Source organism: Astyanax mexicanus, chromosome 12, assembly GCF_023375975.1.
Source record: "Astyanax mexicanus isolate ESR-SI-001 chromosome 12, AstMex3_surface, whole genome shotgun sequence".
Classification (NCBI taxonomy): domain Eukaryota; kingdom Metazoa; phylum Chordata; class Actinopteri; order Characiformes; family Acestrorhamphidae; genus Astyanax; species Astyanax mexicanus.
Window position 1 is genome coordinate 19953471 of NC_064419.1, and position 12106 is coordinate 19965576.

General features: G+C 37.9%; 1 protein-coding gene across 1 annotated transcript; it reads left to right on the forward strand.

Annotated features, from left to right (window-relative positions):
- The first annotated feature begins 208 nt into the window (after positions 1 to 208).
- On the forward strand, positions 209 to 4954 carry LOC103023259 (14-3-3 protein beta/alpha-A). The gene is made up of 6 exons (XM_007241278.3): positions 209 to 345; positions 2436 to 2736; positions 3022 to 3145; positions 3425 to 3588; positions 3838 to 3933; positions 4030 to 4954. The coding sequence occupies exons 2-6, from the start codon at positions 2443 to 2445 to the stop codon at positions 4084 to 4086; spliced, it is 735 nt and encodes a 244-aa protein (XP_007241340.1). The 5' UTR covers positions 209 to 345; positions 2436 to 2442; the 3' UTR covers positions 4087 to 4954.
- The last annotated feature ends 7152 nt before the right edge of the window (positions 4955 to 12106 follow it).

Sequence of the window (12106 nt, forward strand, 5' to 3'; positions counted from 1 at the left end):
GGTGTGGGCTTGTGATGTGAATTCGTGTTTTTATGTAATTGACTGAGCCAGTTTTGTCTCTGAGACCCTTACTCTAGCACAGTTCGACCACGGAAGCGTCAGGTTAACGTTATAGCAACTTAAATGAAGATAAACGGATTATTTTAAAGATTTAATCCGCTCGATTCGGTCTTCAATAGCTGGCTGTGTCTTGAGGAAGCTTTTTGCTGTTACGGGTTGTAGGAAAACGGATGTGTCAAGTTGAGCGGAAGTGGTACTGCCCAGAGCGACTGAAGAGCGAGAAGGAGGACGGACACTCCGACTGTATCTTTCACGGATAAAGGCAGGACTAAACGCCGTTTAAACGTGAGTGCAGCTGTCATAAACCGCAATAATGATAATGCGCCATAAAACATTGCTTTATTGAGCGTGTGCTTGTTGCTCTGATGATGAATATAAGAGATCCCATTCGCGGTCGTTAGCTTTAGCTTTAGCATTACCGAAATGCGCTGTAGTTAGCTAGCGCTCCCTAAGCGGAGAGCGGCGAGCTAGCCTGCTGAACAAACGCTGACCGGCCAAGATTATAGCTTGTATTTGTAGATGTAGACGTATGAGGCAAAACAGACTCTTGGTCGGACGTTTTTAGTAGCTATAAGCGAGTTTAACACTTGAAATCGCTTGATGTAAGCGCTTCGTTAATGTTAGGTGGGTCATTCACCGGCCCCTCCTCGTCAGTGCGAGGCCTCCGTCCGTCTCAACGAAAGAAAGCCTCCTCCGCCGCATTGGGGGGGGGGGAATAGCATAGTTTGGTTTAACTAGTTAGCTCCCTCCGCAGAGAAAATCTGTTCTACAAATAAAATGACACGCGATGTAGTCACCTATGTATGTTTTAAGTTAGCTAAAATGTAGACTAGAAATCTGGGTTCACTCTTGTGTTCGCGTTTTTAATGTATCCGGTCCGCTAGCTGAACAGATTAGCTAAAATGGCTAGCCTGCTAGCTAGCTAACGTCATTGTAGCCAGAAGGCTGTCTGACTGGCTAGCTAACTAGCTAGCTCGGTTAGATAGGTTAGCGTTAGCTAGCTGGCTAACTTAGCTTATCTAACGCTAACATCAGCGCATCGATTTGTATTGAGACCTCCTAGAGGCCTGTGTAGGATTAAGCGCCTCGATGCGAGGATATCGTTTAGTTAAATAAGATAGCTAACTGAGTTAGCATAGGTTAGTTAAATTTATCATTAAACTAAACGGGGATGTTATCGTTAGCTAGCAAACGTTGGTCAGATGAGCTAACGTTAACTACGTAAGCTAGCTGTCCGCTCCTGTCCGCATGATCAGTGACGTTCACCACGGTAAACGAAAATATATGAACAGAAGCGCGCCTGCTCCCCAGTGATCGAGCCTACTGCGGTGTTAAAATGGGTCATGGCCTCGTTAGCCGTTCTAGTCAGTTAGCCGGTGTTCTGTCAAGTTCTGCTACCTTGTCAAACCGTGCTACCCTAGTGTAACGTTATGTTTAACTGTAAAAAGAATATTAATTATTAAAACATGCTGGTGGCAGTAGAAGTGTCGCTTTGATATTTTAAATAGCCTAAATCGCAGTATCAGTTAAGACACTAAAGGTGATGAAAAACGTAAAAAAAAGCCTATAAATTATCAGAAAAAAACTAGCGGTGTGTAACCCAGGTCCAGAAAGTAAAAATCCATTCCAGGATTTTGTACCAACCCCTGCAGCAGAACTGTGGAGGCAGTTGGTACAAAAACCCTGGGATGGATTTTTACTTTCTGGACCAGGGTTATCCACCTTAGGTAAAAACACATGAACGTGGGGGGGGGAATGGGGGGTTTGCGCATGCGCAGAGTAGCACATATCGATGGGTTGCGCAGCTCAATAGAACACCGGTTTCGTCCCCGGTTTAGCTTAGTTGAGAAGGGCCGTCCGCTTCTCAACTGCCGACCGGGAGTGTCCTCGATCTTCTCTGACATCGCATACAAACTGCTGGCCTGCAGGGCAGAACTAAGATATAGACTCTTAGCGAATCAAGAAAGTGTCAGGTGAATCGCCTCTATAACTGTAGCTGGTTTAAGTCCTTTGACAGGACGCGCATGTATTTCTTGCGTCAAAAAAAGGTGTGAAACCAACGTCTTTGCACCCCAACCCCCCACCCCCTTGCTTTTGATGGTCACGTTTTTCGTACCTGTCACGTATACGATACAGGAAACCACACACACAAAGTGTACTGCGAAAGCAGACTCTAATACCAGATGCTTAAAAGCATGCATTTTTCTAAAATGATTTTTTTTAATTTGAAGAAATTCACTAATGATGTCATCTCATTCTACAATTTTGTTTTGATTTGGTTGCGTTTATGTGTAAATAAAATGATCAGTCACAGTTTGCTCTATTTCTGAGTTTTTCAATGACTCACATTATCATCTTCCAATTTGTTTTTCCAGTCTGAAAATGGACAAGAGTGATTTGGTGCAAAAAGCCAAGCTGGCTGAACAGGCAGAGCGCTATGATGACATGGCTACTGCTATGAAGGCGGTGACCGAAGGTGGCATGGAGCTGTCCAATGAAGAGCGCAATTTGCTTTCCGTGGCCTACAAGAACGTGGTAGGTGCTCGCCGCTCCTCCTGGCGCGTGATCTCCAGCATTGAGCAGAAGACCGAAGGCAATGAGAAGAAGCAGCAGATGGCACGCGAGTACCGAGAGAAGATCGAGAGTGAGCTGCAGGAGATCTGCAACGATGTTCTGGTAATGCTGCACGCAGTCTTTGACCTCATTCAGAACTTTTTTTTGGCAGTTAATTGATTAGGATTAGAATATTGTGACTACTTTACATACTTAAAGATAAGGAAAGACAATACTAAAGTGCAATCTCTAAATAAAGTTCTGATTATTTTGCGATGTGTGAAATGATAATGTATTTAAAACAAAATTTACAAATACTTTAATTAGTTTGAATTAATGTGTACATTTTAATAAGACTAAATATTACTAATTATGGATTTTGCTTCATTTTGTTTTCCCCCCATTTAGGGTCTTCTGGAGAAGTTTTTGATTCCCAATGCCTCTCAAGCTGAGAGCAAGGTGTTTTACCTGAAAATGAAAGGCGATTATTATAGATACCTGTCTGAGGTTGCATCTGGAGAGTCTAAGACCAGTAAGTTATTTGTATAATAGGTTTTGTTTTTAGTCCCACTGCCCACTGCCTGAAAAGTATGGTGAAGCTAATAGGGATGAACTAAACATGAATTTTAAACCCATTTTAGTTATTTCTTAGTTGGGTGTTTAACAAAAAACATATCATTTTACATAAACCAAATGTAATTCATTCTTATATTGGCTGATTTTGAGTGTGAATTCAGTGCCTTCAGAATTATGAACAGAACTGACTCTTAATGATGCCCTTTTTTTTTTTTATTTTATTTTTTTTATTCAGCCACAGTTGATAATTCCCAGAAGGCTTACCAGGACGCATTCGAGATCAGCAAGAAAGACATGCAGCCCACGCACCCCATACGGCTTGGTCTGGCACTCAACTTCTCTGTCTTCTACTATGAGATCCTCAACTCTCCTGAGAAGGCTTGCAACCTTGCCAAGACGGTTAGAACATAACACCACCAGCACTAGTACCTATTACAAATCTAGCATAAATATAGTGAAAACTTTTAAAGCAAATGAAACTCTTTCCAATTATATAATACAAAATATTACTTTCAAAATTAAACACAATTTTTATATGGTATGAATGTATGGCAAAATAAAGGTTCTGTTTAAACAAATACATATGACAGTAATTATACTAGTAAGAGAAAGTTATTTGTTTAGTAAGAAACTTATGCCTTTTGCCAGGCCTTTGATGAAGCCATTGCTGAGCTTGACACCTTAAATGAGGATTCCTACAAAGACAGCACCTTGATCATGCAACTACTAAGGGACAATCTCACCGTAAGTGATCATTTTCTATAGTTACATTGGTGTTTCTGTACCTAGTTGGTTAACATTATGTAATGTTTCCGTGGTTTGTACGTTTCATTTCTGCAGCTGTGGACGTCGGAAAACCAGGGCGACGAGGCAGATGCAGGTGAAGGAGAGAACTAGAGGAGCTGCACTGATCTCCAAACACACGCACACACATACACTCATCTTAATTAAAAAATAATAATAATACACAGACGGCTTCCCCCAACCCCCAACCCCCATCCCACCCCACCGTACCTTTCCCTATTTTACATTCCCCAATCCCTCCTACTTTACATTCCCCACCTTTATCCATGTAACCCCCTATTTCCCTCCAGCACCCACCCCTTGTCCTTTTACCTTCTGTATGATCATCACAAGACACACCTGAAGCAAGACACACACTGAAGCCCCTCACACAGGCACCGGTGGCAGGAAAGGGGGCGGGGGGCTCACAGGGTGACATGCCGATGTCAGCAGGTCCAGTCATTTTGTGAATTTAACATGGTTGTACTGAATAGCAAGGCCCTATATGTTGTGTGCATGGTTATGCGAATGAGAGTCAGAGAGAGTAATTGAGCGAGTGTGTGTGCACGTGAGAGAGTGAGTGAGTAAACTTGAGATTGAGTGCGTGGATGGCTGAGAATGAACGAGTGTGTGTGTGTTTTGGAGTCGGGGGTTATGAACTCTAATAGTCCTTCCTTATGATTCCCATTTTTCCACCTTAGCTGGTTGTGCATTTTCATCTTTTTTTTTTCTTCTTTTTTTTGTTATGGACATTTTTTTAGTGTTATTCGTCATGGTATTTGCAGGTTTTATTGTATGGTTATTAAACTGGCAGTTTATTTTCACCAAACACTGTAATTCTTGAGTTTTGTATCTTGTTTTTGGACCTATGATGCTATGCCTCTCAGCGTGAATTCCTGGTGTCGCTAGGGTAATCACTGAAAGCCCTGTTTGGACACATGGTCAAATGGCCATTTCATAAAGTAAATGTCTGAAAATTAAATTTCAGTGGAAAATGTGTATTTATTTAAGATGTTGCATTCCACACACACAGCAATAAATAGGGAAAACAGAGATTGGATTGCATCAGTTAGCTAAATGTGAACATATACTGTGTAGGGCTGTATGTTGTAATATGATGTACATGTCCAGTACTATTACATGTTCATTATAGCTGTTCTGATCTGGGTTTGCTAAAAGTCTAAAAATACAAAGATAAATGTGAAATGGTAAGAGTAAGCATAATGCTCACCTCCAGTGAAGGTGATTTTAGTATTACAAAGCTTTTTTTGTTTGCCAGTGCAACTATATGATGTCATGGAGCCACAATGGTGACTTACTAATATCATTTTTTTTTTTTTGAGAAACATGTAATTTGATTTAAACGTAACATTTGAACAATATTGAAAATGCTAATACTGATAAATGTTCACATTCACTTCTGTATATTCTAAGGAATTATTACTGGTATTTCATTGAAACATATTGCAAAGAAATACAAATACAAACCCAACATAGGTGATTTGGGATGAGTTGGAGCCCAGAGTCAAGGAAAAGCAGTTAAGAACTCAGCGTGTATAGAAATTCTTTGACATGAATTAGACTAATAACAATTCAGCACTGGAGTTTCTATGGGTGAAGCCACAGGCGCATTGGCCCCAGCTGAATCTGATTGCCCCCCTGTCCTGTCACTCATGTCTCATGGGTAAGAAAAAGAGTTAATTTTGTGCCAAATGTTTTAAGCAAAAAATATCTGCAATCAAATTATTGATTGCATAGTTATACATATAGAATGAAAAAAAAGTAGACGCAAACAAGAGCTTGAAGAGGCATAACACTTTAGAAGCAAAATCCACGAAACAGAAAAATGTAAGAAAAGACAGAAAATTATATTTGAATATTATTTTGACTGCAGATTTTTTTTAAATTGTTTTATTTTTTATTATTTTTATTTTTGGCACAAATTAAACTGTATAAGCTTTTTAAATTACATTCAAAACATGGTGTGATTCATGAAAAATTTGTATGTCCCTATATGAATATTTGTCATATATGGTCCCTAGATCTACCATTAATGCTTAGAGTGGGCAAAAATCATCAAAGTAAAAGGTGCTACTTTGAAGAATCTAAAATATAAGACATATTTAGGCTTGTTTATCACGTTTTTGTTTACTTCATAATTGCATATTCGTTCCTTTATATGTTTGATGTCTTCAATATGAATATATAGTTAAAAAAAAATACATAAAATATGAAGGGGTGTGTCCTAATCCTTGAGTGGTACTTGCTGGTTGGACAGATTTAAATTAAACGTATGTTGTTTTTTTAGAGATGAATTAAGACTATAATTTGTGGATTAGTTTATAATAGAAAGAATAAAAACTGCATTTAGATTTGTTTATAGATATACTGGATACAAATTATAGCGTGTTTATGCTACATTATGCTGGAAATACCGTATTTACGAGATGAGAGCACATAAACGCCACCACAAACTCGTATATCAGTGGGAAACTCGTTTTTTTTTTTTTTTTAGATAATCCCCGAGTTTCCCAGTTAGGAGCGTGTCAGTAACAAGAGGTCAATAAATTGATGCAGACAGTTCTTTTGTAAACTGCTTACACTTCTGTCATTGCTACAACACGTCAACACTTGCAGGTTGTTATTAGCTAACTAATAAAATCACTAGAAATACGTGTAAAAAAAATTATTCTAGTACGATTCCCGGTTCTAATGAGATAAAAACATCACTCACCTAACGCTTGTATAATTCGCTTCATTTTATTGGAGTAAATAAAATAAAATAAACAATCCTCCCGCACTAGTAATGTTATTTTCGCCACTATTTAATACAATTTAAGTATATTTGAGCTGTGTCCAACTGAACACTAAAAACATATTAAACATATTTAACATCACATTCAGTTTGAGGAGGATATATAAACTGGTCAAAACAAAAGCAAGATATGTCATTGCTACAGCATTAGCTGTTAAGTTATTTTACCTACACTAAACTAACTAAGGCAGCCCACATTTGGCCAGCGAAGATTTACTCCTCTATGCAAAATCAACACCAAAGCATTGGCCCATTGGGCCAACAGAGATTTGCAGAGCAAAACACACACACACACACACACACACACACACACACTGACTCATGCCCTCAGTGGAAAACCAATTGTGGCCCCAAATTTTTAGAACTGTGCAATATTGAACAGAGAACACTTTTCAAGAAAGAAAATTTAAAGCTGTGCTATTGGCACTTTGACATTTTTTGCAACTGGCTGTAAAACAATTATATAAATAACACAATTTAAAGTGTATAGTAAATTAATACATTTATTACAAAGTATCATGTATGAAATATAAACAACACACAACAGTATTTAAGTAAATTACTTAATAATAAATCCCAAATTTATATTTTACCATGTAGATAAACATGTACTGCATAAATATCTCCATTTGCAAAAACAGTATTTATAATAAACGGTATGATGTAAATATCAAACATAATACAAAATAACAAAGAATTAAACAACTTAAATTAATATATATAAACATCAATAAAAACAGCAAATCATATTCTTGAATAAATACTTAAATGCACTAGACTGATGTAGTAGATGAATAATAAACTGATACTATTATTGCTACTGGAACAAAGCCTCTGGGGTGGGTTTCCCGAAAACGATCAACCTTAGCGAATAAAGAACGAACTAACGAATGACGTGAGTAAAGAACGAGCCAGTTCTGCGTGTGTTTCCCAAAGAGCTTCGCAACGTGAAAATTAACAAAGGAGGTTAAAGAACGTCTTTGTTGACTCCTCCCCCGAAACAGCGTGCTCAATCGATCCATAAATATCGATTATTATGCAGTATTTATTCAGTATTACACCTTAAAATGTAAAAAAAAGTGTTGTAATCATCAATATTATACATATTTTGAAATTTAAATTACAAAAGGATGTACTTTGGCATTAATAAAATACTCCTAAAGATACATATGACTAAATAAATAAGTCATGTTTATATATCAATGTTTAATAAACATTAAACTTTTTTTTACTTTTTTAAAACTATTATTGTTAATATGTATATATTATATTAATAGATATTGTACTAATATTATTAATAGTAATATTGCTAATAATATTAATTTAATATTATTATAATTATTAATAATATAAAAATAATATAATAATACATATATGTATGTTCCGGTGTGTGTGTGTTTATATATATATATATATATATATATATATATATATATATATATATATATATATATATACACACACACACACACACACACACACACACTCTGTAAAGCTCCAGCTCATCCTAAATCACCATCTCAGTTGGGTTTAGGTCAGGGGATTTTGAAGGCCATGCACCTTTTTGTTAACTAGATAATTCCATATGCGTCAATTAATTGTTTTCATAGTTTTAATATTAATCGACAATGAAAAAAAAAAAAAACATTAAATGAGACGTGTCAACTGACTGGTATTTATATATTTGCGAGCTGACACCCCACAGTTTGCCCAGATGAACGGCCACAACGTTGGTTAGAAACACCTAAATAAAGAACAATATTAAATATTACCTGCACATTCACCGATAGCCTTTACAATACGTGTAGGTGTGATTAAAGACACCGCAGACGTCCCCTGCACCGGACCTACAGTACCAGGGATTTTCCCAATAGCATGGAAATATATTGTATTGTGCTGTAATTCCCGGGCTGGTGGGAAGTGTATATACAGTGAGTCCAAGAAGTATTTGATCCCTTGCTGATTTTCTTTGTTTGCCCACTAATAAAGACACTATCCTTCTGCACTTTTAATGGTAGATATATTCTAACATGGAGAGACAGAATATCAAGACAAAAATCCAGAATATAATTTTAAAGAATATATTTTAATTAATTTGTATTTCAATGAGGAAAATAAGTATTTGATCCCTCTTGCCAAACACACTCCATACTTAGTGGCAAAGCCTTTGCAAGCACAGCGGTGAGACGTTTGTTGTAGTTAACCACAAGTTTAGCACACACACCAGGGGGAATTTTGGCCCACTCTTCTTTGCAGATCCTCTCTAAATCATGAAGGTTGGTGGGCTGTCGCTTGGCAACTCTGACCTTCAGCTCCCTCCATAGATTTTCGATCGGATTAAGGTCTGGCGACTGGCTGGGCCACTCCATGACCTTAATGTGATTTTTCTTGAGCCAATCCTTTGTTGCCTTTGCTGTATGTTTAGGGTCGTTATCATGTTGGAAGACCCAACCACGGCCCATTTTCAGATCCCTGGCAGAGGGGAGGAGGTTGTCCCTCAGGATTGTGCGGTACATGGCTCCATCCATCTTCCCAGTGATGCGGTGAAGTAGCCCTGTACCCTTGGCAGAGAAACACCCCCAAAACATTATGCTTCCACCTCCATGCTTGACGGTGGGCACAGTGTTCTTGGGGTCATAGGCAGCATTTTTCTTCCTCCACACATGGCGGGTGGAGTTGAGGCCAAAAAGTTCAATTTTGGTCTCGTCTGACCACAAAACCTTCTCCCAATAACTTGGTTCATCTTTCAAATGATCATTGGCATACTTGAGGCGCGCCTCCACATGTGCTCTCTTCAGCAGGGGTACCTTTCGGGCACTGCAGGATGTGAATCCATTGTTGCGCAAAGTGTTGCCAATTGTTTCCTTGCAAACTGTGGTCCCAGCTGCCTTCAGGTCATTTGCTAACTTCTGCCGAGTGGTTGCAGGACGATTTCTGACCGTTCTCAGCATCATTGCCACCCCACGAGACGAAATCTTCTTTGGAGCACCGGGCCGAGGTCTGTTGATTGTCATGTTATACTCTTTAAACTTTCTGATAATTGCACCAATAGTTGTTACTTTCACATCCAACACCTTACTAATCTTTTTGTAGCCCATTCCAGCTTTGTGAAGGTCAACAATTCTGACTCTGAGGTCCTGTGACAGCTCTTTGGTTTTACGCATGTTGAGACTTGAAATCTGTGTGATCTGTCTGATTCTGTGGACAGGTGTTTTTCACACAAGTGATTAGTGAGAACAGGTGGCTTCAGGTCAGGTAACAAGTTGATTGGGAGTGTCTAACTGGTCTATAAAAGCCAGAACTGCTAATGAATACTAAGGGATCAAATACTTATTTCACTCCATGAAATACAAATCAATTAATATATATTCCTTAGATTTATTTTCTGGATTTTCTTTTTGATATTCTGTCTCTCCATGTAAGAATACATCTACCATTAAAAGTATAGAATGATCATGTCTTTATTAGTGGGCCAACGAAGAAAATCAGCAAGGGATCAAATACTTCTTGGACTCACTGTAAGTGTGTATTCCACAGTAACTGATTACAGAATCCACGGACTTGGTGACTTTGCAGCTTTGCTTAGACCGTGAGCATCATCTGCAGGAATCTGGATTTTAATAATTTATGGGTTTGATTGATCAATTCCAGTATGCCCAGTTAGACTACAAGCCACAGACAAAGTTGGCATTATAATATAATATAATATAATATAACTCATTCACTCACTTACTCACTCATCGTCAACCGCTTTATCCGTTAAGGGTCGCGGGGGGTGGCTGGAGTCTATACCAGCCGGCATCGGGCTGAAGGCAGTATACACCCTGGACAGGCCGCCAATCCATCGCAGGGCAGACAGACACACAGACACATCCACTCACACACTCACACCTAAGGGGCAATTTTTATCCGACATCCAATTAGCCTGAACTTTGGACTGTGGGAGGAAACCGGAGCACCAGCAGACACGGGAAATAATATAATATAATACAATATAATATAATAATATTAATTATTATAATAATAATTATATATATAATATAATTGATTATAATTAATAGTAACATAATATAATTGCTTCAACCAGGGAAATTATAATTTTTCTCCCTCAAAATTGGAAGTCCCTGGTGTTTAAGGTGCTGTACTGCAAGTGGAGATCCCCTAAAGAAGCTCTTAAGAATAACGACTGGGTGAGGGCACTCGTTAATCTGCATGCGAGTTCACGTAGTACTTTAGTTACGCACGGGTTTGGGAAACACTCTTTAATTAACGATCAATCTTATGTACGAGTTAACGAAGTTCTTAGCGTTACGAAGCTTTCAGGAAACCCACCCCTGATCTCTATTATTAATTTTATTCCTCTTGTTGTAGACTTGGAACCAAAATGTCATCCCAATCAAACCAGTAAAAAAACTTTCTAATTGAATATAACATTAGTTTTTGCATTAAGGTTTTTATCTCACAGCAATAATAATGAAGGAGAAAATAGACATGTACTTTACATAAATAGAACATATATAGTTAATCATAATATCAAAAATGAATATTGTTTATGCATTAATATGGCATAGATCATAAATTAACTATTTTTTTGAAGAGACTGCATGAGACGATGCTTCGGTCCACCTGAACGGTCCCGTGCATTCCAAAGCCAAACCTTTGCAACCTGCTCGATCTCTGCATCCTTTGGTGGTGGCATGATTGATCTTCTCACGGCCTCTTAAAATGATAATATAGAGATATGAGAATGCAGTCAGGTAAATACTACATCTGTTAGTGTCTTTTCATGTACAATGCTTAATTTAAGAGGAATTTGCAGACTGTATTTGATTACAGTGATTCTTATATAGTGATAGTTATTTGAATTTGAATTCAAATTCAAATTCAGGCTATTCATGGTGAAACATAAATAGCCTTTACAGTCACTGTGTGTGACTGGCAGTTACATTCTATAAACATGTGAGGTGGCCGATATCAGGATATCAGGTTCACAAAAATACCAAAACTTTTTAAAATTATATCTTTCCCTTAGCTTAACTGGCTAGCTTTCCGTTAGCTTAACTGAATATCTTTCCCTTAGCTTAACTGGCTATCTTCTAAGCCATTCTAAGCCATCTAAGCCATTGTTCCCTTAGCTGGTTATTGTTGACATACTTGGATATAAAGTTAACTTACTTAACAGCAATCTTTCTCCAAGAGCCGAGATAAGCTGCCAACTTGGGAGCCCCTCGTGTTATTTAAATGTGAGGTAAATTCTCATTTTAACTTAGCACAATGCTAACTTTTTTTTTTAGCACAATGCTAACTTCGACATAGCTA

Coding starts and splice junctions, on each gene's coding strand:
- LOC103023259 (XM_007241278.3), top strand. CDS start 2,443: ATGGACAAGAGTGATTTGGTGCAAAAAGCCAAGCTGGCTGAACAGGCA. Junction 2,737..3,021: donor AGATCTGCAACGATGTTCTG/GTAATGCTGCAC, acceptor CCCCCCATTTAG/GGTCTTCTGGAGAAGTTTTT. Junction 3,589..3,837: donor CTTGCAACCTTGCCAAGACG/GTTAGAACATAA, acceptor GCCTTTTGCCAG/GCCTTTGATGAAGCCATTGC.